At 33.4% G+C, this 25,893-nt stretch overlaps 3 protein-coding genes across 3 annotated transcripts; all 3 read left to right on the forward strand.

Annotated features, from left to right (window-relative positions):
• Positions 1–1,348: 1,348 nt before the first annotated feature.
• LOC18020452 (1,2-dihydroxy-3-keto-5-methylthiopentene dioxygenase 4) lies at positions 1,349–3,380 on the forward strand. The gene is made up of 5 exons (XM_024157486.1): positions 1,349–1,408; positions 1,782–1,869; positions 2,246–2,340; positions 2,744–2,983; positions 3,078–3,380. Exons 1-5 carry the CDS (start codon positions 1,397–1,399, stop codon positions 3,204–3,206), a joined length of 564 nt encoding a protein of 187 aa, XP_024013254.1. The 5' UTR covers positions 1,349–1,396; the 3' UTR covers positions 3,207–3,380.
• Positions 3,381–4,672: 1,292 nt separating this feature from the next.
• Positions 4,673–5,973, forward strand: LOC18020453 (heat stress transcription factor A-6a). Its single transcript, XM_006403111.2, has 2 exons — positions 4,673–5,113; positions 5,243–5,973. The coding sequence occupies exons 1-2, from the start codon at positions 4,880–4,882 to the stop codon at positions 5,864–5,866; spliced, it is 858 nt and encodes a 285-aa protein (XP_006403174.1). The 5' UTR covers positions 4,673–4,879; the 3' UTR covers positions 5,867–5,973.
• A 1,842-nt stretch (positions 5,974–7,815) lies between these two features.
• On the forward strand, positions 7,816–9,721 carry LOC18020454 (stem-specific protein TSJT1). The gene is made up of 4 exons (XM_006403112.2): positions 7,816–8,112; positions 8,435–8,675; positions 8,810–8,930; positions 9,245–9,721. Exons 1-4 carry the CDS (start codon positions 7,910–7,912, stop codon positions 9,433–9,435), a joined length of 756 nt encoding a protein of 251 aa, XP_006403175.1. The 5' UTR covers positions 7,816–7,909; the 3' UTR covers positions 9,436–9,721.
• Positions 9,722–25,893: the final 16,172 nt, after the last annotated feature.

Raw genomic sequence — 25,893 nt, forward strand, 5'->3', positions numbered from 1 at the left:
AAACTGTTTATTAGTCAAAACATGGCGTAAGTTCAATGTCAATGTAGTTGGTGCCTTTGCTATTAAACTGTAGAGCAAATGGACAGTGAAAAACCATACAATTGGATCGGTTGGTGTATTGGTTGAGTCTTCTGATATGCAAATGCTTAGGCAGATCAATACAAATATATGTTCTATATTCATTTGTATTGTTTGGTTGTAGAATTCATTTCATCATTTGCATATGGGTGTAAACATACATGGGAAAAGACACTAAGAGAACAAGGATGTGTTGTTTCTAGCAAATGGATCAGGAGAATATGAGTCCAGGCTCTATCCTCACTCTCCCTTTGTCAGTATATTATAGTGGTTTTGTGTTATGAAGAAGAAGATGATTTCTTTTTAAAAGGAAAACAATTTCTTGGAATCTGCAACCCCGCCCCGTTCAGAAAGGAACAATGCTCTTAATCATGTATGTGTTAAACATAACAATCCTTAAAATAATATCATTCTTAAAATTGCAGGCCCTTGAAACAAGGGTTTCTTCAATTGCCTTCAACACAAACGTCTCTGCTTTGATATTTATAAGTTAAGCCTAGCTAGGATGATTTTTTGCGTACAAGATGGTGTGTGCACTACTAAAACTGATCATCAACGTTTTTCGAATTTCCATCACCCAAATAGATCTTCGAGGTGATCCTTCACCTTTGAAACTTTTGATTCACTAATTTTTGAACTTTTGATTAAACACTAATTTAGATTTAGGTTCCATCTATTTTTTTATGATAATGTCATGAATGGAGTGATAACCAAAAGTAACATGATACATGTGAGTCTGGTTATTTTTGAAAAGTTTGCACTACAGAGTTTATAAAATATCTTTTTATTGATAAGAATGAGAATACATGTGTGTATATATATACATAAAAATATAACAATGTATAATATAAAAAGATATAGAAATATTAGATAATGGAATATTAAGTTAGTAACATATTTTTTTGTTTGCTATAACATATCTCCTATATTGGTTTCCAAGATTTTAAAGATTCTCTTTCTTGTTAAAATCATTTTCAGTGTTCTGAAATATAGAACCCTTAATAAAACTGTAGATCATTCTAGTTGAAGTCAGATGGCAAAATATATGAACCTTAGAAAATATAATTTCCATTAAAACTAATTATTGTGGCGGGAAAACAATTGTTTTATGCATGATTTGATAAAAATTGGAACATTTGGAACCAGAATTAATAGAAAGTAAAAATCTAGTGGAAACAAGCCTAAAACGAATCAGCATACACCGTACACGTGGCTATCATCGACGGATAAAAGAAGCTCTTATATATCTGACCTTAAATCAATTATCCCTGATGTGTCTCTGAAATCGAAGCTTTCGCATTTGGCACGAGGATCAGTAATGGCTCTCGAGGTTAGCTAATTCTTCTTCACTGTATTGATTTGTTTTTAGTTTTTGATTATTAGGTTCTAAAGTCCGATTTCGATACTCGATTTCCTCGTTATAATCTGCGTTTTCTCGCTTTTTTTCTTCTTCTTCTACGGTGTTTAATGGTTATGGATTCGTGTGAATTGTGATACTAGTTTCTCTTTCGGATTTCGTGAAGATGATTCTTCTCGAATTTGATTCGTTAGATTCGATTTATTACAGAACAGAGAATCGTGATTATTTTTATCGGTCGAATTATAATCGAGTTTCCGAGAAAATCTCTGTCAGATTTGATTTCGACAGAGCAGAGAATCGTGATGATTTCGCCAAGATTTTCTGAGATAAGTGTTGATTTCAGGCATGGTTTATGGATGATAGCAATGAAGATCAGAGACTTCCTCATCATCGTAACCCGAAAGAGCTCCTCAATGTGAATTACTTGGCAGGTTTTTCAAATCTCTCGCTTGAATTTACTCTTTCTTTGCAACAATTTCTTCGACATTCACTTTCATATCGCCTCAATGTGGAACGTTCCATGAAAAAAAAGATTCTGTAAATAGTTATGTTTTCGTACTTAAACTGCAATCTGGCTTGTATATTTGTATATGATGTTTGTAGTTTATGTATGGTTTGGAGAATTTTGTTTTTGCTTTGTCTGTTCTTGTATTGAGTTGTAATTCTACAAGATGCACTTATGAGATCTATTACAAAGCTAAAGTAAACTGAACTTTTTATTAGTCTTAAACTAAGGAAATGATCACATATACACAAGAGGAGATCTAAGAGAATTCCCTCTAACTATAGTTGTGCTGTGTTTTGCAGAGCTGGGAGTGTTATACTGGAAGTTGAACCCTGAGAACTACGAGGATGATTTGGAACTGAGGAAGATTAGAGAAGCAAGGGGTTACGATTACATGGTACGCAGATTATGTCTCTCTGATCCCCTTTTTTTAACTCATGCTCACCATAAAAGTCCATTGATGTTTCAGTTAATCTCATGAGAAAAACGAATAGATAATCTTGCATAACCATGGGGTAGCACTGAAACAATGTAAGACCAGCTTATGAAGATAGAAAGCTTATGAGTAAATTAGTTATAAAGCTTCAGGCTGGCATCTAAATCCAATCCTATAGTGACTCAATATACCATTCGAGATTTATGTATATGTTAACATCACATATTGCCTTTTCTTCTATAGCTAGGCTAAGGGAAAGATTTTGTACGGTGTTTGTCTTTGAAACCAATGAGATAGATGCATATTGATTCTCATAAACTGATAAGCACAACTTTTATTTACCTGTAATCAATCTTTGTTTTAGGATTTGCTGGATCTGTGTCCAGAGAAAGTGACTAACTATGAGGAGAAGCTGAAGAATTTTTTCACAGAACACATCCACAAGGACGAAGAGATTCGTTACTGCCTAGCGGGAAGTGGCTACTTTGATGTTAGGGACAAGGATGACCGTTGGATTCGAATCTGGATGAAACCGGGAGATCTCATTGTCCTTCCTGCCGGTATCTACCACCGGTTCACACTCGACACAAGCAACTACATCAAGGTATCTAAAACGCAGATGAAAAATATATTACATCTTTTTTGTAAAAAGATTGGATTGTTGGATTGTGATGGATGGTGTGGTTTTGGTTTTGCAGCTAATGAGGCTGTTCGTGGGAGAACCGGTTTGGACACCATATAACCGGCCGCAGGAAGAACATCCGGTTAGGAAGGAGTATATAAAGAGCTTAGCACAGAAGTTTGGAGAAAGCATCGAAGCTCATTAAGAAGTTTTATGTAAATGCTTTTGTGGTGTATTTGTATGTAATGTTTATTCCTTACCAATAAAAACAGAGGCTGGGGCTCCTTCCGAATAGTTTGTGCTTGTAAGTTGTACTGCGAGATATGCTTTTTTTATTACCTAAAATAGAAAGTATATAGATAAAGTTTTAACTTTTGAATATAGTATCAAGTGTCAACATTTTAAAACAAAATTTCTGCAAGAAAAACAACAATTATATATGAACAAAACACAGCAGTCAAGCTACTCATTTATCTATATCGGTTTTTCGGTTTAGGAGTTCAAAATCAGGATTAATCGGTCAAATCAGCCAAATCAGTCGGTTTATGGTTTAATTTTTTCTTGGTTCTTTTGATACAACGTCAAATGACAAAAAAATTATGAAAACAAAAAATAATAAGGAATGCTTCATTATTCAAGTTATAAAATATGGTTTAATATTCCTTGTTTCCTTTTCTCTTTGAGATGTTGCTCCTTTAGTTCTCATCTAGCATGGATGTGAATATATAACAAGCTCGAATCGCTTACCAGTTTTCAGTTTTCGATATTAGAGGTTATGTAAGTAAATAATTTTTTAACGTCTAGCCTCCGATTAGCTGGTTTAGACGTTGTACACATACCAAACGCCTAATTACCGCTTAACAACTTTTTTGAATTGTTTTGTTATAAAAAAAAACTACTTGTGAATTTTGTTTTTTCTAGTTATTTGAAAGATAGTCCTTTAATTCCGGTTTGTTTCCAATTCAGGGTTAAACCAAAAAAACTTAATTACTAGAACGAGCTGATTTTTTTTTTTTTTTTGTATATGATTTTTAAGGAACATATGACATAAGCCTAATGGCAAACTCGGTTCATATCATAGAAAAATGAAGGCATGGCTTTGAATATCATATCTGTAAAGGCAAAAATTCAGACAAAAAATTGGGTTTTCTATATTAACAGGTAAAATACATGGCTTTCCAAAGGGTTCCACCAAAAATCCCATCATTCTGACTTTCAAATAAACAAACAAAACCTAATTATGCATTCACCACAACGTGTCAAGTGAGCTTCAATGCGAAAGCGAAGTCTATAAAAGTTTGAAGCATAGTCACTACATTTGTAAGAATATATCATTAATTAGTGGGTTCAGTAGAAAAAACTTTATTTTTGTAATTACAACTCATCGAGCTTGTTGTAATGACGATTCAAATATTTAGATCTTTGATTAGATTTTCATGATAACTCATCTGGAGAGATGACAAAAGTAGCATCCTCCAATAAATATATGCCACTAAAATCTCTCATTTCCATTTCTGGCAAATCCTCTTTGTCCACATCAAAGTAAACTAATCAACAGACTTATCCAAAACACTAAAAAAGCAAAACATTTTCTCTCTTTTTTACTAAAAAAAACCATAAAAACCCCAAAACAGAAGACAGCATAAAAGCATCGTCAAGCCTTAGCTACGATTCCTTCCATAAACTGTTTCTCTTCTCGCCTTCACTTCTTCAACATTTATAAACCGTAAAAATTTCTGTTTTGGGAAAGTTTTGAGAAAACCCTATATCTTCAATCCCTCCTTTTCTCCACTACTCAAATCTTTGTATGTAAAAAAAAACAACCTCAAGTTCTTCCTTCTCTAATCACACTGTCCTTGATTTTCTTTTGTTCAAAAAATGGGTTATAACCTTCCGACTCCATTAGAGGGTCTCAAAGAAACAGGACCAACACCTTTCTTAACGAAAACCTACAACATAGTGGAGGATTCAAGCACAAACAATATAGTTTCATGGAGCAGAGACAACAACAGTTTCATTGTCTGGGAACCAGATACTTTTGCCCTAATTTGCCTCCCCATATACTTTAAGCACAACAATTTCTCCAGCTTTGTTAGACAACTCAATACCTATGTGTGTAACTTTTCTTCATAATTTCTTCAATTATAGATGGATCAATTAATCATTGTATCTTAGGAAAAAGCTCGGATTTTGAGATCTTTGATTTTTCATTATAAATTTATATCTTTTGCTGATTTGTAGGGGTTTAAGAAGATTGATACAGAGAGATGGGAGTTTGCAAATGAGTACTTTCTGAGGGGACAGAGACATCTCCTCAAGAACATCAAGAGAAGAAATACATCATCTCAAACGCAAACGCAGTCGCTAGAAAACAATAGATTCAGACTAGAACGAGAGATCCAGGGGATGAGAAGAGACAAAGCCACTCTAGTAACAGAATTAGTGAGATTGAGACAAAAACAAGAAAGCGTCAAGACATATCTTCGTTTGATGGAGGAGAAACTGAAAATCACAGAGAGGAAGCAAGAAATGATGATGGAATTCTTGCTGAAGAAGATTCAGAAACCGAGTTTCTTGCAGAGCTTAAGGAAACGTAAGCAGCAAGAAATTGAAAATCGAGAGCAAAGGCAAGAGATGATCTCAAGCTATGATGGGGTTGAGGATCATGAAACGTTTGTTAAAGCTGAGCCTGAAGAGTATTGTGATCAACTTGGAGGTGTGTTTGGTTATGGCGATGAGCTTCACATAGCTTCAATGGAGGATCAAAGACAAGATGGGGTTGAAATGGAAATGGACAATGAAATGATTTGGAACGGTGTCATGTTGAGTGAGGAGATCTGTGTTTTAGAGGAACATTTGATATAGTTTTTTATTTTATTTAAATCAAGTACTTTGGGAGTTTTTATTTTAGTATACAATACAAACCATATGTTACACGCCCAAATCAATACTTCCTGAGTTTGTAACTGACACACACACACACTACTAGATTTGAAATCGGATTATGACACGGTACAACAGTATTATAAATGGTTCCACTGCAACAACAACAAAAAACATGGAAGCAAAAAACAAAATCGAATTCCATCCATTAACAAGGGATAATTAAGTTAATAACTAATTTTCAATAATCAATGATCATAATTAAGCAAGTAACACTTTGGATGTTGACATGTTGTTAGGACAAAAATGCTTTTATCAATATTCACGACAAACTATCATAGAATAGAGAGCGTTTTATACAAAATAGACCCAAACAAAATAGATGTTCTAATACAACTTTAAGAAGACGTTTTAATAACAAAGGAAAAATAGTTCAATTAGATTATACGTTGCAAAAAAAAAATAAACATTCTATACACAAAAATATTTTCTAATACTAAAACAAGAAATAAAGCATATAAAATAAGAGGAGAATGAAAAAAATAAAGCAAAGAAGAAAGAGAAAGATGAGAAAGAGAATATGATAAATGATTGTGATTGGTTAAAGGTAAACATTATCATATTATATAAGATATATAGAATAGTCTAACCATGCTTTTAATATGGTTATATAGTTAATTATAATTTGTTTGGTATTTATTAGATGCAATTTCTCCATTAACAAGCCAAAAGCTTCTCAGCTCACAATGTTAGGATAAACCATGAACCAATACTTTCTAAGTTTGTGAGATTATTTTAGTAATACTCATAAAGTAGAAATACAACTGTTTTGTTTTGTTGGTTTAGTTCTTAGATCGAATAAGGACAGCTTTTTTTTTGACCATCTACTATTATATCTAGTATGGGAAAATGTAATTATATACAGAGTTCTTAGATCGATTAAGGTTATCAACAAAGTCAAATAATTTGGGCCTGAAGTAAAAGCCCAACAAACTAGGGCCTGGATATTTATTAACATACAGATTCGGCCTTCACTCACTCGGTTTCAACATTTTATTTTCTTCCAAGTCCTATGGGAATATGTAAGGCTATCTCTATTCGACTATGCTGAAAAGAAAGAAAAAACTATCTATTCGAGTATATAATTACATTTTCCCATATGATGACTCCAGCAAAAATTTATGATGCAATAAATACGTAAAGTATATTTTAATTTAAAATCGGTTATACGTTTCGATCGAAAGCGTGACATATCCACCGTCAGATTGACTTTTTCTTAAGGACTGTTGCCTTTTCTGTTCTCCCATGTGGTTTTCCTCGATTTAATTTATTTTTTATAATTAAGAATATCGAGTGCACGTACTCGCCACGTCATTTTCATGACTTTATTATTAAAATCTTATCCTCTTTCTTGCCACGAGATTCTCCACAGATAAAGTATTTTTCTATACTGTAGTACGTTACTAATTAAATGATTCCGCTATGTTAGGAAAGTTTCACTAATTACGTGAGAACTCTGTAAATAATAAGTGGCATTATCTGTATCAACCTATAATAATTGTACAGAAAATGGAAAGAAATAATACGCTGGATAATCTTATCATTTGGCTATTTAATATAGTATCTATGTAATTAAGTCATATATACTGTTTACAACGGCTAATTAAAATTTTTATCCAAAAACAGATAATTACATTCCAGGATCATTAGTACCATTGCCATAAGCAGTTATCCAAACAATTAAGAAATCAGATAATTTTAGGTTCCTTTCACAAAATCTACTAATTTTGATAAAACGGAAACCAAATATCCAAACCAGTATCCTCTCGATTCATGACACGTGTCTATAAAGTCAAGGGTAAAATCGTAAACACAAACCACCTACAAGACTCCTTTATAGCCTTCCCGGTCTTTCTCTCTTTCTTCCTTTTTCTAATCAGTCTCTGCAATTTTTCTCTCGTCTTCTCCATTTTTTCTTTTTCTCAAATCCAAAAAAAAATCGAAATCTCTCGCTGAGAAAACAAAATGCTCGCTGTGTTCGAGAAGACGGTGGCGAATAGCCCTGAGGCATTACAGAGTCCACACTCTTCTGTGCCTGCTTACGCTTTGAAAGAAGGTTATCTAGCGAATCAATTCGTCTCCAAAAACCCAAACTCCGTCACGCTTAACCTCGGATCATCTGGATTGCTCGCTTACTCTCTTGATAACCATGATCCTCTTGTTCCAAGGTTCGATTACAAGTTTTCATCATCTCTGATCTCTGTGATTTTGATCTGTGTAGTGGTTAATGCTGTGTTTTTTCTTAGATTTCTGTTTCCTGGAATCGAATCGATTAGATTCGCGATAGTGATAAACTCATTTTCGCTTAAGATTTACTTGGATTGACTTTGCGATCTAGGATTTATCGTTAAGCTTGATGATGATGATTGTAGAATCTGGAACTGGAGATGAGATATAAACACTAGATTTAAGTAACCGTGGCTCTTGCTTTGTTTTTAGTTATCTTTTGGTAATGTTAATTTTTTAGGTTTTCTTCTTCCGATTTGACAGGTTATTTGCGGTGGTGGATGATATCTTCTGCATCTTCCAAGGACACATTGATAACCTTCCGTTTCTGAGACAACAGTATGGGCTGAGCAAGATCACAAACGAGGCCATCATGGTGATTGAAGCTTACAGGACTTTGCGTGATCGAGGCCCTTACCCTGTAGACAAAGTCGTCAGAGATTTCCATGGAAAGTTTTCCTTCATCCTCTTTGATGGCACCAAGAGCACCGTCTTCGCTGCTTCTGTAAGATATTTAAGCATATGCACATTTCTTGATCTTGATCTTCTTTGATCAAGCATCTGCACGTTTCTTCTTGATCTTCTAATTTATTCGTCTCGAATGTTAATTGGGATTTGTTTGTTTTGTTCGATGCGCAGGACGCTGATGGGAGTGTGCCGTTCTTCTGGGGAACCGATGCTGAAGGTCACCTTGTTCTTGCTGATGACACAGAGATGGTGAAGAAAGGTTGCTCCAAATCTTACAGTCCTTTCCCTAAAGGTAACCAAACTTTACTCCCAAATGTATAAGATTATATAAGTAGAATCATCCATTAGAACATGGGTACAAAAGCTTTTGATTATCAGATCAATCCATTAACAAAAAGAGCTAGACTTTGAACGCAAGAGTGAATTTTTCCAAGGCGTTTGGTTGTTTTGTGTGATTGGGACTCAGCCAAATACTTTTTTTTATGCTTCCACGAAATGAGTAGAGCTTAGAGCAATTTGCTAAAAACTTCTTAAGAGAAGAAGTAAGCTCTTAGATTGGTTTTGCGGCTAAATGGGTTATTATATATGTGGTTTGGTGTTGTGAAGGTTGCTTCTTTACATCATCGGGAGGATTGAGGAGCTACGAGCACCCGAAGAACGAGCTGAAGCCAGTGCCGAGGGTGGATAGTTCAGGAGATGTGTGTGGTGCGACTTTCAAGGTTGATGCTGAGACTAAGAGAGAGCCTACCAAAATGCCTAGAGTCGATAGCTCCCAAAACTGGGCCGGTCATATCTAACCGGAAATGAATTACAAGAAATCACTCACAAGTCACAAGCTCACACCCACTCCTCTTTGTCCCTTTCTCTTTTTTCATTTACATGTTTGAGTTACATTGAGATTAATAATTTTCACACCACAATGTTCTCTCTCACTCTTTCTCGTTCTCTGTTGCGTTTTATGTACATGTTTAAGGTCGGGATTTGGGAAGGATGTTGAGTTTTGTGAAAACTTTAAAAACGAGACGAAAGACTTTTGTTTCGTTAAATATATTGAGAATTTATGAATTAGTACTTACTTACCAATGTTCTTTTCTCTGTTTTCGTTTCTCGAATTCCATTGAATAAAAAAGACTTTTTTTTCATCAATTGTTTTTTAATGTTTTTGAGCATTCTAATTTAAGATTATATTTGTATTTCAATTACATCTAAAATCTAAAACAATTTTCTTAAACACAATACCATTATAAACTTTATTTAATCTCCCAGTCTTCCACTTTTAACATTTTTTTTTGGTCAAACCACTTGAATATCTATGAACATTTGCAGTGGGAGTTTCTTAGAGAATCTCTCACCATTAAATAAGATAAAAATTATTAAAAGAGAAGAGAGAAAATGAGATGAGTCTCTCATATGAAAGATTTTGAGAAATTCATGAGACTTTTGAATCTATGTGTCACTTTATTATTGGTTCAAAATTTTTTAAGAAAATAAATTTTAATCATAAAATCATATTCGATTAAAATATTAATTATTTTTTTGATGAAAGACCCAAAATGAGTCTCCTACATGGTCTAAACTTTTTCTACACCACTTGAATAGGAAGTTCAAGCTTGATGAAACCTGATTACGTACACACTACAATTAAGCGATGTAAAAGATTAATCTAACCATTGAAAGCCCAATAAAAAATAGTCCAATAAGACATTTTCAAGTGTCCAACCATGATTTAAATCACAGTAGAAAGGAAGAATTGAACCCTAATCCCTAACTAATAGCATAAATTCTCAATCAATAAATCACCATGAATTAGTTTCATAGTATCAACTTTTACTAAGGGGGTGTTATTCAAACATGAATTTAAAATGAAATTTCTAGGTTTTATAATCTTTTAGATTTAGAATTTGATATCAGTTTTATAGATTCATTTGTTTAGATTCTAAAATCTCTGTAATATACATTGGATTTTGATTCTGATAATTTACTCATAAAACTCTATTGGAATTGATTTGAAATGACATAATATACAAAGATTTTAAAAGTCATTTAGTTTTGAACAACACTAGATTTCTGTGAAAGATTTGAAATCTTCATTGAATAACACTAAACTTTAAAATCTCTTAAACATGATTTACAATGAAGAGATCCAATAACATTGGATTTTAAAACATCATTTAGAATCATTAGTTGAGTAACAATAGATTATGATTGAATTTAAATTCTATTAAAAAATCTGATTGAATAACACCCCTAAGCTTTTCTCCACTTGAATCTTTTTGATCTACTCTTGTTACATGACTTATATTTTATCATAGTAGTTGTAACATCCCTATCCCAGGCTCCTAAGAGAGCGGGGAACCGGGTATGTTAGATCGGCCATCGAACTGCGTCCGGTAGAATGTTCGATTTGGTGCACACAGGATTGCCAGGAAAACGCCCAGGTAACAATCAACAACACAGATTTAGGCTGATCTCTCTACTAAACCTGAAAGACAAGGGAAGAGGAGGGGTGAGTAATTGGGATTACTCAGTGAGGGTGGACCTTAAGGAGGCCCACAACATCATCAAACTAGCATAAATTGGTTTTAAGAGATCTAATCCTAAAGCAAGCCCAAGCAACACATATATAGATATATTTACTTATATATAGACAATTCATTCCTAGCAATCAATCACACAGCATTCAAGGGTAACTCTACAAACAACTACACAAGCAACGGGTCCCTGGACGCAGCAGTAGTGGGCTGCCACATGGGCCCCCCATGCCTCACCCGGAAAGGCAACCAGAATAATCCCATCCAATGGCTGGCCTATTACCATACCCATTAGTCAGATTCACTCTGCCAGTCACACAGACTGATCCACAGCAATCACCGAGACAGGCTATGACACTAACGGTCACTCAGACGGCTGCTCATAGCGGTCTCACCAGAAAGTTGTACCCAGCGGTCCCTTTGGACGGCTCAATAAACAGTGGATCGCTAATCCACTCCAGCGATGGCTCTAGCCGTGCCTCACACGACAGCGATAGCCAACAAACAACACTGACTCCTGCCTCCAGGAGCCAGGGGTCCTATCAGAGATCTATATGCACAATCATCCATTTCAAAGAATCATCCGTTTCTTAAAGGTCCTTCCATTATTAAGATGCACTTTCGGTGATACCAATTGTAACAAAAAGGAACATTAATCAGGTTAACATCACACAATCAATATTTTAAAGTCCAATAAGTTTAGATCCAAGTTCAGGTTAATTATCTCATTCCACCAGCAACCAGCAATCATCAACAAACAGGCAACACAGATCCAGGTCCTAAACAATTCTAACAGCCCTAACAAGCAGATCTAAGCCTGATCTAAGAAAAGACCACTTAAAAGTCAACCATGCATATGTAAGAGAGGATGAAGCCACAGAGCCCTCACCTTGGCTTAGAAGGCTGAGAGACTGGAGGAGGAGGCAAAGGAGAAGGAGATCTAAGAGGAGATCCATCAGAATCAGCTCCCATCTCACCCAAAGGAGAAGGAGGCGGCGCAGACATCACGGCTGGGCAAGGAAGCTTCGGCGGCGAGAGAGGCTTGGAGGATGGCGGCGGCCGCGGCAAGGAGAGAGAGAGACACGGCCAAGAGAGAGAAAGAAGAAGAAGAAAACGCAGAGAGAGAGAGGAAGGGAGCAACTCGGCGCAGGGAGGAGAGAAAGAGAGAAGAAAAAGGTGGTTAGGGTTGATTAGGAGCTTAATGAGGGTTTAGGGATTTAATTAGGTATTTATATAGAGGTAAAATAAGTGGGTTGGGTTTAATGGGCTTTTAGAGAGAAATTAGGAAAAACCCAAATAAAAAGAAAATAAAAAGAAAAAGAAATAGAGATGGTTTATTTAAATAAAACCGAAATTAGGAACTGGTAACATCCGATATTTGGTTAACCAAAAATCGGGCTGCTACAGTAATTCTGACCACTAAAAACTAACGTTTTGTTCGTACTGTACATGTTTTTTTAGTTCACCAATCAAAGTTGTCTAAAAAAAGCCAATCAAAGTTGGAGATCGATATAATATATATATATATATATGCATCAGCTATATATATTTATGTGTTCGCGTGTGTGTCTCATTGAAAAAGACAGATAATGCATATATATATATATATATATATAACTTTTGTGATGTTATATTTGTCATAGCTAGATGTTACATAAAGAATAATGCTGGTGTTTGTTGGCAAGTTAGGTAAGAGAGCATCAGAGCAAAGTGCCCGACAAATTGTTTTACATAAATTAAAATCCATATTTTAACATATCAATGATTCGTACATATTTTTGTTGGTGCAAAGATTGTATATAGCAATTCGGTAGAGATATGTATGTATAACTGGACTTTTTTTATTTTGTACGCGTATTGAAAGATAGTTTTTCGATTATAGGCTAAATCTCAGATTCTGCAAAAGAAATTAAACAGAAACCAGATTTATCTTCAAACCAAGGTATAAAACAAATATCGAGAAATTGGATTTGTATTGGTGAATTGAAAAGAGATATGTTTTAAAGATTACAGAATGAGCTCGAAGAGTATAGTAAAATTTAAGTGAAAAAGATGGATCCCTTCGCCAAATATTGCGTTCTCCTGTTGGTAAAAAAAAAAAAATATTGCGTTCTCCTGTAAATGTAGCTCTCATCGAGCTACATTGGTGTAGTGTTGGACGGACGTAAACCTTTTTTTATTCTTGACGACAATCTCCTGTGTCATATTTATAGGAACAATCAACAATTGTGTGCATGTGTTTATGATCTAGAGGTGGCAATAAAATGTTATAAATTTTATTAATGTATAACCAGCAAATATATTTCATATTGTATAACCATTGCAATGAATCTCCTAATAATTAAGTCTAGATTCGTCTGAATCAATCGGACTTTTTATTTATTTTTAAATGGAAGTTAATTCCACACACACAAGCACCCATGTAAACTAAGCGGTCGTATTTCAGTGGTTTGGGAATTCCAGTAGTATGGGTATATATCCTACTGCCCTGGGTTCGAATCCTCTTGGCCATCCTTCTACGATTAAATCAGCAAATTGCTGACGTGTACCCCGATTGTTAGGTCGCTAGTGATTAGTCTTGAACCTAGAAAACATTTGAATACACTAGTTTATCAAAAAAAAAAGCACCATATATATTAGAAAAATGTCATTTTATACAGTCGAATAGCTAGCATAGTTCAATTGGGGGTTTAAGTTCGGTTTAAAGTTTATTTTTTGGCTTTTAAAATTTTTGATTTCAGTATTAGTATCCAAAGTCAAACCTATTCGAAAATGGATGGCTTTTGATTGGTATTGTTTTGATTTTGAGTTTTGATCAAATAAATACTACTTAACTTTCAAAGAATTTAGGTTTTAACTCATTTTTTTGTTCCCTTTTGATGAAGATCTGGTTTTAAATAAATTTAGTAATCCGTTCATAATTTTTGAAATTTTAATGATATCAATTCAATAACCAAGTGGTGATCTCTCAATGGTTTGAGAAAATGTTGAGTATGTGCTTGTCCCCAGTTTTGGATTCAACTCTATTTGGCCACCAAATATACTTGAAAATATTTTGGTGCAGACGTCTGGGCCTAGAAAGCTTAGGATGACATCTATAATGGTTAATCAGGTTCTCCAAAGAATAATAATTACCTAGGGTAACATGAAACTAAATACAATGAACTGAGACAACTTCAAAATGATATAATGACTTAATGAGTTTAGTTTCTTAACTTTTTCCTTGATCACTTAAAGTGAAATTATAATCGCTCCTAAATTATGTCATATAATATGCACTAATCATAACCCCTATAAAGGTACCTAAACAATGTGCTAAAAACAAAGGCATCAATTAGTAGATTGAATAATGGCATAGATAAATAGTTAATATATTTGAATATGCAATTGTCTTTCACTTAGTTGTCCATATACGATGCCTCACAAGTCACAAGTCACAAGTCACAATCTTTATTGTAAACCCATATAATATTAGATTCTATCAAATATCAATTTGATGCAACCAATCTCATTATTTATTCATTAAATATTAAGGAATAAATTCAGTAGTTCTGATTTGCTTATCTTTGTTGCGCAATCTCAGTGACCTGTTTTGCCGATGAACTGTAATAGAATGATTTTCATCTCAGCGTCCGGCCATGACTTTCTTAGCGGATCCACAACTTTTTTTTTTTTTTTTTTTTTTGAACATTACTTTCATTATAATGTTAACATTACGTAGACGAGGAGAAGGCTAAAAAAATCACGACTTGAATACAAAAAAAAAAAAAACACTGAAAACAATTTTAGCAATGTATTTTTTCTTTTTATACTATCCTTTAAATTCTCTCAAATTGTATGCAAAAAAACTGAAAACGCAAAAACCATTTTACTAATCTATATATGTTTTACTTGATGTTAAATACAAAACGGATAATCAACCAATACGATTATGACTTATTGCCAAAACAGTTTTGTTGAATTATTTTTTGTATGGACAATTAAAAAAAATTATAGTTTATTGCTCGGGGCAAGGACCGTGTCCATCAAATGTTGGAAATGATAGAGCTTACGTGGTCTTGATTACTGAATTTCTTGATTATATTCTTTTAATTTGATGTATATTAACTAAAAAGAAAACAAAAAGTTCACTAAATAAGACAAGAAATGATCAAATCCTAAACGAATTAGTTCTTTATCAACTATATAGTTTACTTTAAATTTATATTATTAGTTTAGTTGTAGACGAAGTTATTGTAATTATCTGAAGTTGGCTCATCGATCTATATATACATCATAACCAGGGGCGGAGGCAGTAAGGACATGTTTATCGCTGGAAACCATTTGGGTTTCTTTAAGCATATTATATTAATTAATTTAAGATAAGAAACTCAATAAAAAATTCATGAATTTCGAAAGTATATTGGAAGAAACCCTATTAGATGTGTATTTGATCGGGGAAGAATTTGACGGGAAAGAGATAGACGAGAAAAGTGAAAGGTGAAGGACGAAGCTTCAAACAAAGTTTGGAAGACAAGAGCAGAAGTGTTTGATCAGAAGAATTTGACGAAATAATGGTGTGGTGAAGATCAGAGAAGAAGCGCTTTAACAGAGAAAATAAATATCAAAGAAGAAGAAGATCAGAGAAGAAGAAGATCGGAGAAGATGAAGATCGGAGAAGACGGAGAAGAAGAAGATCAGAGAAGGAGAAGAAGAATCGACAGAGATCGATGAGAAAAAGAAATTTTTTGACGGAGAAAACAAAGTATCGATGAAGTCCATTTTTTTCTCCAAATTTCAACAGTCTATCATAACGTGACACGTCCACAAGTAGAATCGATCCTTAAAAATCTAAAACAAGGATCGTTTCTCTTCATTAACCCGATTTTTGATTTATTTTTGGACTAAAATGCAACTAGAAACCCAATTAGATACCTACAATAAACATGGCCTAAGGTGAGAGAGGTCAGGTAACTCCAGTCATTTTTTAAATTTAGTTATATCTTTTATAGAAAAAATTTAGATACATAAGATAAAAAAAAACAAATACATGAAATAATATAGCTCAAACACTAGAGAGTTAGATTTCAGCTATAATTTTATTCATTTGGCAAAAATAAAGTAAGAAATATAGCCATCTAATATTAGTTATGTTTCTACAAAACACATTAATGATATATATTGAAATTTTAGTGTGTTAAATTTTATTGTATATTTTTTTTAAATTCGATAAATAAAATTTCTAACTCAGTCACTGATCATAACAATAATAAAAAAGTATATATATATATATATATATATATATATGTGAAAACTGATATCTCTAATTTAATATTTTCCCCCACAATCCCATGTATCTAACTCTAACTGACCTACATGCATACTCTCATATGATTCTTTTAGTTAACAATATATAATAATAACTGACCTACATGCCTATTTAAATCAGCTTCTTCATCATCGACCTCTTCTCATATCGCTCGACCTGTGCGAGAGGTGCACGGTGCACCAGCATCTGATGAAGCTGCCAGCATGATCTAAACTTCTCTCTCTCGCTCTAGATTTGATCAGGGAAGATCAGATCATGTGGTAGTTTCACCAGGTGATTATGGTCGCATCAATTAATTTAAACCCTAACCTTAATCCCATTAATTTGGCCATTTCTATATTTATAAAACTTAGATTTTACTAATTGGATTTTAATTGATCAAATCTCCAATCGAAAGTGTCGCCATATCAAGAAAGTGGATCTTGAATCAAGAAAAAGCCTCTCAAGATTTACAAGGTCCTCTTGTAAGTCACAAATTACTTGTTTTATGAGTTTATGTATATTTGTGTGTGTATAAGATTACTATTTGCCATCAGGAATTCAGGATCCAATTAGAGAACATTTTGTTTCATTAATGCTCATTTTTTTATTTTAAGGTTCAGATTGAATATAAGATCCGACCTTTAGTTTTACGCAGATGACTAATGGAGAAGTATCAAATGATTTTATAAAATTATTTTGGTTACCTAAAAACAAAAGTTGATGAATTATATTCACTTTAATATATATATATATATATATGAGATGTGGGTTGTTGAAGATTTATATTGATATTTGATCTTGTGGCTATAACATACGAGTTCGGATATATCTATAGATAGGAATTCACAATTGAAAATGATTGTGGTGTCGAGCATATTTACATATCAATCAGTTCAAAATTTTTGAGAGAAAAAAAGAAGTTAAAAATCAACCTACAATAGTTCGGACCTCGATATCTAAAGTATCGTGGACATTCAATTCTTCATAGTTCTTTTTAATATTTTGTTATGGAATTGGGATTGTATTTAGATTTACTGACTATTTTTGATGTATTGTAGATGTATCAATTTTTGTATACTACAGTATATAAAAGCTATTAATGAATCTGACATTAAACAAGACGAGCGTACTTTTGTGTGTACGTATATTTATACATGTAAGTATGTATAATTTGGTTATTTCGTTTTTTTTCTTAGACATCCGTTAGGGTTTTTTCTTCTAAAACCAACATATTTTAAAGCCGACATAAGTGTAATTGTATGTCTATTTTGTGGGTCTCGATGCTGCAAATTAAGCTTTTTTATTTTGTGGGTTTCAAGATAGTTATTGCAGATCCAAACCCCAAACCCCGACATAACTGTCTCTGCTTTTGTCTAATTCACATTTTCAGAATTTGAAACGATCCAATTTCTTTTGATTTTTTTTTTCCTCTCGATGTGACTCAAAACCCTACTTTGTGTTGGATAGGATTGAACCTCAGATTTTAAACTTGATTGACACAATTATCTCTTTTCTGTTGTATTTAGATTTGTTTCAACTTCGGTCTTAACTTTTTTTTTTTTTTTTTTTTTTTTTTTTTCCCTTCGGTCTTAACTTATAATAAAAAAAAATATAATTGCGACTTACTAGAGTGAATATTTGTATCAATCGGTCAACTTCCAACTTCCAGCACTCAACTCGGTCTATATAGTATATATACCATTCAACTATATATTCTTCATAAATTATTAAAATGTTCGAATTTTTTTCATTGCCAATTTTTTTGTTTTGATTTCCAACACAGTAAACAAAGCATTTTTTAAACTAACACGTCTCTATCTAACCAAGTTCGAACTTTATCGTTGGAAGAATGTCTGAAACCTTTAATCAAAAATACTTTATGTCAGTCGTTCATTAATGTTTTGTTTTAAATTTGGGAATGAAGTTGTAACAAAATTTTAAAAATAGATTTCCCATCAAAATTTATCTGTTTCTTAACCTAGTTTTTGCATCTTATGCAATTTCCCCCTCCCCGTTTTTCCGACTATTCTAAATGCAAATTTCTATCGAAATGAATGAAATGGTATGTTATGTAAGTGCTTTTTATGATCCAACTGATAATTTGATAAGTAATTTTCAATTTTAAAATTTCAATAAATTAATTTAAAATGTGGAAAAAGAGGTAAAGTGGAAACACAAATGATGATGCGTTTACAAAAATGATTTGCTCTTAACTAGTATAATACAAATATATTTATGTACGTTTCTTTGAAAACCTACGGACATCGTAGAACTACTATTGAACTTTTACCTTTAAACTATGTAAACTTAATGGAATCATAAACATGTCCAGTTTCAATAATTATTTGGAGATTACCAGGGTGTCTTTGGAGACAACATTTATCTCATAATAATAATTGTGATGACCTTCTTCGGAGCCTCATAGATCTACAAGCACCTCCCAATCTAAATGATTCACAAAAAGTTTTACCATTTTGGATATTATGGAGAATTTGGAAGTCTAGATGCAACCTAATCTTTCAGAAAATCCAAGTATGTCCTAAAAAGTTGTTAAAGATGCAGAAATAGATGTAGAACAATGGTTATCTGCTTCAACTTCCATACTACACCGACCATTTTCATCCACATAAACGAGTGCTTCAATAGTTTGGCAACCGCAGGAAACAAATATGCACAAATGCAACTTTGATGCAAGTTTCAACCAGATTAATAATCACTCTATGGCGGGATGGATTGTCAGAGATCACAATGGGATCCCTTCTTTCTGGGGTTCTTCATCTTTAGGAACATCAAGAACACCATTAGAAGCAGAATCGAAGACACTTTTGACAGCAATGCAACATACTTGGAGTTTAGGAATACAAAGATCATACTTTGAACGGGATTGCAAAGTTCTTATCGATATTCTAAATGGAAAGTTGGAAAACTATCACATTGAAAATATATTTTCCTACAACTTCCATTGGAAAGATATATAAATTTCTCAATACTGTTTCATTTATACTCAAAGAGCTCAGTGTCGGACAAATCAATTTAAATACTCTAATCTATAATTTAAAGTATATTTTTTTAATATTTTTTTTTAAATAAAAATAATACAAAAACAAGAAAAATAAATTAAAATTTATAAAATATTTCAACTCCATAAATAGTTTATAAAAAATACAAAAAACACAATAAAATTAATATTTATTGTTGACTGAAATATGATTTTTTTTTGCATTTTTGCCTACAAAATCGTTTATTAAAATCTCATAGTCGAGTTTTTCAACTATAGCTGTCTCAATAGATAACAAAGCTAGCTCATTTAACCGCTTTTGGTAGATCGCAAATAATTTTTTATCATTTTTAACTTCGAAAAACTTCTTTCAGGTAGCAACCGATACCAGAACTGTCAACAATATGCGATATGAAACTTCTATGTTTTGATAACAACCCTCCATTTGTTTCAAAAAATCAAGCACTTTATATTAAGCTTCCCAACTTCATTTGGTATTAATTCTCGGAGAATTTTCAATTCCATAAACAGATCATCACCAACTATGTCTGCATACCATTCGTTAAAAAAAACCTTCAAGTCTGCAAATTCTATTTTCTTTCTAAAATATAATTTGTTGCCCTTAACCAATATTTTTTAGAGAAAGTCCATAAACATTACAAAAAAACTTATAAATATTATTATCTTATAATAAAAAATCTTTTAAATTTTGTTTATTTATATATACTCTTTAGAAAAAAATTAATCAAAATATACCTCTGTAAATTGGATGTCCTAATCTATCGCCTACCTCGCCTATGCTATGGGCCGGCCCTGCAAGAGCTTCAAACTCTCCAGCAGATCTTCTTGCAAAACATGGACCTCCAAATACTAGTTTCTATTCCTCTAAATTGTACCCATCATTGTGGTTAGCTAATGCTCTTTTCAATGATTGTAGCCCCTATTTCTAATATATATAAAGTGATTTGTCGTAAAAAAATGGAATCATAAACATGAATTTTTTTTTATTTTGGGACAAAAATCAAAACCATGAAGTTTGCACATCATTAAGGTAAAAGTTCAATTGTTAATGATATATAAAACCAATTTTGAAAAGAAGTTGAAAAAAGGGAAACATTAATTAACAGAATAAGAAAAGAGCTACATATTTACAAATACAATTTACTAAATTTTACCGCATGCATCCACACAGGAACTATTTATAATTTATCAAATTTTGTAATATAATTTATGTTTTTGTTATTATTTAGATATAATTTTCTAGTAAGTATATATATATTTATATATTCTATTTATATAATTTGTTTCTATTGATTTTTTTTTAGCATATATATGACTGCGATTAGAAAAATATTATTCTAATTTGTCCGTTTATATTAATCTGAAAGTACAACTATTATAAAAACGGGCTTCTTGCACATATGACCTCAAAATTGAAGTCAAATGCAAATCTAACCTCTTTTTTCTCCCTCTTCAATATTCGCCAATTTCTCACCACTTTCTCCCTAAAGCCATATATAATAACATAAATGCCATTATATTTATAATTATCGATTTTTTTAGGTAATTCGAAAAAGACATAACCATCCTAAGATATTTCAAGTATTCACGAAAATGCCATCATCTTCAATTTCGCCAACTACCATTACCAACCAAAATGGAAGCTCTTAATGCTTACCCATCTGCACTTGAAGGTCTAAATGCTTATTTGGCCGCTCAAACTTCATTCTATCTTCAAATTTCTATCTGGTTTCATCTAAAAATCTCTTTCTTGGTCGACATTGATATGTTTGAATTCGCAAATCATATATTTTGTGAGATTCTTGGATAACCGAGTTCTGGGCTGGTTTCCTTTCCGTGCATCTCAAAAATTCTGAACTTCTGTCAAAGTTAATCGAGTTCAAATTGGAAGGAGGTAAACATCTAAATCTTTTCTTTAACATTGGGCTATGTTTCGCGAATGTAGACTTCTTTTACAGTCTGCTAGTCAACGTAAAAGGTTAGATTTGCAATTGACCTTTTGGTATTTTTTTGAAAGTAGACTTCTTTGTAAGTCTGCGAAATTTCATTTGAATACAAAAAAACAACGTTTAGACTTCTATTTCAGGCTGCCGAAAAGCGAGAATAGTTTTGCATTTGACCGGAAAATATTATACTCTGACCTTTTCTGCAGACTTCGTGGAGACGTCTGAAAAAGATAAGTTTGACCTGAAAGGTTATTTTTGCATTTAACCAAGATGTTGACCACCTTTGACTGTTCGAGCAGACTTCTAAAGAAGTCAGCTACGAATTAAATTTATAGCAGACTTATTTAGAAGTATGCTATTAATTTAATTTAGAATTGGTCAAATGCAAAAATAACCTCTCAGCAAAGAAGTCTGCTACGAAAGTCAAATTTTGGTCAATTGCAGAAATAACCTGCAGCAGACTTCGTTGGTAATGTAGACTTCTTCAGCAGACTTCGCATTAACAGAAGACTTCTTGCATCTTACAACAGACTTCTTTTGAAGTCTGCTGTAAAAGTCAAACGTTTGGTCAATTGCAGAAATAACCTTTTTCTTATGCAGACTTTATATAGAAGTCTACTACGAAAGTCAAACATTTGGTCAATTGCAAAAGTAACCCTGCCTTTTTGACAGACTTCTTCGTGAAAAAAACCGGGTGGACTTTTGCTGGAAGTCTGCTTTTTTTCGTTTTTAAAAAGCAATTTTTTTAAAACTTTTGTTTGATGAATTTTTTTTTTTAATTTTTATTCTTGTTTAGAAGGTATATTTTCTTTACCTGTATTAATTTTGTATGCTTATGTGTGTTATACATTGATAGTTATAATTTTGTAGATTTGAACGGTAATTGGCACATATTAGCAGACTTCATAAGAAGTCTGCCACTGAAGTCTGCCTTGACGAAGGAGAATAAGACAACAGACAACACTTGAAGTCTGCCTAATTATTTTAAGAAAATTCGTTTTCGAATTAATGGTATATGGTAAAATAAATATATTGTTTGGACATGTTGATCTGCCTTTTTTGGTTCCATATACGTGAGTTTCACGTTGATTGTTTAGACTTTTAGCCGATTATAATTAGAAAGAAGTCTGCTCTATGTTACTTGGAAAACACGGTTTATCTTATGTGGTTTACCTTTTTTGCAGATGGCGGCTCAGTTGCCTGTTGTATTTGGAGAATGGGTTATGGGTGCTCAGTCGTGGCATTTTGAGGTGGATAATCGCAAAGGAGGGAGGTTGTTCTTCTTGAATGATGGTTGTACACATGGAGAACTCGTAGCTATGGCTCTAGATGATTACATGCTGGATGGAAATACGGACAGCGTGTCTATCACTTATGCATTGCCAGATTCAATGTTAGCACACATGGCTCCGGATACCCCTCCTATGCATATTACTAATGATAGACAAGTACAGAGCTTGATTGGGTTGAGTAAGACGCATGTTATACGTCTTTGTGTATCTAGTCGCAAGGACAATGATGGACGTACTGGTGGTGTTGATGCTGCTGATGGGTGTTCTGTTGAAGGTGGGAATCAAACTATTGAGGAAGGTGAAGATGATAATGTCGATGAGTATGATGATGATGAGATAAACGAGGACATCAAAAACGATTCAGTAAAGGAGGAAGACGGTGCTGACTCTGAGGGTCAGGACTCTGAGGATCAGGACTACAACCAATATGGGAAAGTGAAGGATGAGGATTCAAATTCTGATTCAGAGGGTGAGCGGATTGAAGAACCGGTGAAGGCTCCTCAAAGAGGATATGAAAGAAATTGGGTTGACAAAATAAAAGTAAACGGGAGTTTTGCTACAAAAGACGAGCTGATTTCTGAGATCAGGTTGACGACTGTTATGTTGAAGTTTGCATTCAGAGTTGATAAGTCATCGAGACGTCTGTTTGTTGCTAAATGTGCTGTTAAAGGATGCCAATGGAGAGTTAGAGCAGCTGTAAAGAACGAAGCAAAGACATTTTGGGTCACTAAATATGTCAAAACTCATACCTGTTCTGTTTCAGATCGGTTGGCTCACCGAAAGCATACGACTCCAAGATACATTGGAAAGTTATTTATAGAGCGTGTGGGGATAATTGATGGGATTACTGCAGAACACATCAAAGATTCAATGCATGCGATGTTTCAATTGAAAATAGACTACACAACTTCGTATAGAGCTTTGATGTATGCACAAGAATGTGTGAGGGGAACCCCTGAGGATGGATATAGCCGACTGCCTTCTTATTTGCGTCTGATCGCTGAAGCAAATCCGGGTACTATAACTGCCCTTGAACGCGACAGTCAGAATAGGTTCAAGTACCTATTCTTAGCCTTCAGAGCCTCCATTGCTGGTTTTCAATATCTCAGACGGGTCATTGTTGTCGATGGGTGTCATCTGACTGGAAAGTATGAAGGGACTCTGCTAGTGGACACAGCACAAGATGGTAACTTCCAGATATTTCCACTAGCTTTCGGAATAGTGGACTCTGAGAATGATCACGCATGGGAATATCAGAACCTCGATTAGCAAGTGCTTCTTTCACTCTGTACCCTATGAACTCCTCGATCTCGCTAATGGTCTTCTCGGTTGCAGCAAGGCGATCCTCCAATGCATACAGCTGATTCTCATATGATTGCAGAAGGGCTGTTCGGTTGTCACGGAACATGCTTTCGCTCTGCTTGTCAATTCGTATTTGAAGAATGGTCAGCTGCTCTTCAATGGCTTCATCCCACCATTTGGAGATGTGACCCGGTTTATTCTACACATATGACCAACGAAAACTTCAGTTATATTCGATGAATAACATTAAAACTATACACATATTGAGAAAAACCTCATTAAAACTATACACATTCGCCTAATATTTCAGGGCAACTATAGAACTTCCTGCCAAACGTCTCTGGAGCTGTAGACTCTTCCAATCTACATCGAAGGCCGCAATAGCATCGTTCAGGTATCCCAAAGTCTCCATCAGCTTTGACACACCCGCTGTCATAGCTTGCTTTGGAAGATGAGCTGTTGGTGTAGCTTATCGGCATTACTCTGTAGAGATCAAGCAAACAAACTTGGCAGTTAACAAACAAAAAACTAAAACAGATACGACCACATAATAACTTTGCAGCTAAAAACAAAACTACAAAAACAAACTTTCCAAACAAATATTTCTTACTCGCTAAACAACAAAATAACAAAAAAGCTACATCTTGAAATAAAGAAAAAATCGAAATATTTTTACTTACTTGCTCACGGAATCTGTGAAAAAAGTATTTTTACTTAGATCTGTTAAAAAAACAGTAAAGCAAAAAGACAAAAGAACAAAAGAACAATTTTAAAGGACAAACCAGCAAACAATAAGATACGGACTAAACAGATAATGTAATGGCGAATAACTCACAGATCTGGAGAGATAACTAAGAACGATGAAGACGCCGGCTGAGATCTGCAGCAACAATATATGTAGTGATATATAAGAAACAACATATGCATCAGAAACAGAAAAGAAGAGATGGGGAGCACCAGGAAAGGCTTACTGCGAGAGAGAGTCGCGGCGAGAGAGACCAGAGTGCAGCGCCGTTTTATAGTGATCTAGGTTTTTTTTATTTATGGTAACGACTGGTAAGTTTCTTTATATACTATGTTAAAAAAAAATTCCGGTTAGGTTAATTATTCTGGTTTGACTAGACTTCGATACGTAGTCTACTGAGCAAACTGATAAAGAAGTCTGCTGAGCAGACTGATAAAGAAGTCTGCAACTCTATTTAAAACTTTTCACTTTTCTATGTTTATCTTAGATGGTTAAAAATGATTCATTTATAATTTTTATAGATCACACTTGTTGACATTTGATTTATATAAACAAATTTCAGTTTACATTATTTTTATATAATTTTTAAATTTAAAATTAATATTTAATATTATAGTAAACTTCTTTATCAGTCTACTCAGCAGACTGATAAAGAAGTCTGCAGCCCTAGTTTAAAACTTTTCACTTTTTATGTTTATCTTAGATGGTTAAAAATGATTTATTTTTGTTAAATTATAATTTTTATAGATCATACTTGTTGACATTTGATTTATAAAAACAAATTTCAGTTAACATTATTTTTATATAATTTTTAAATTTAAAAATAATATTTAATATTATAGTAGACTTCTTTATCAGTCTGCTGAGCAGACTTCATTAGTATTTGCAAAGTTCTAAGGGTTATAATCGTAATTGAGACATCCGTTTTATTGTTTACTCATGTAGGAGATAATGGTAATTTCTCTACCCCTCTGACCTATTTTTGCAATAAGTTGAATTTGGGGTATACTTTTGCATTTGGAATCAAATTGTGGCCTATTTTTAGCAATTCTCCCTATAAAAATGTCATTATAACATGTCCATTTATATTGATTCGAAAAAATCACAATCATTAAAACATAATTATAACC

This window comes from Eutrema salsugineum, unplaced genomic scaffold, assembly GCF_000478725.1.
Source record: "Eutrema salsugineum unplaced genomic scaffold, Eutsalg1_0 scaffold_17, whole genome shotgun sequence".
NCBI lineage: Eukaryota > Viridiplantae > Streptophyta > Magnoliopsida > Brassicales > Brassicaceae > Eutrema > Eutrema salsugineum.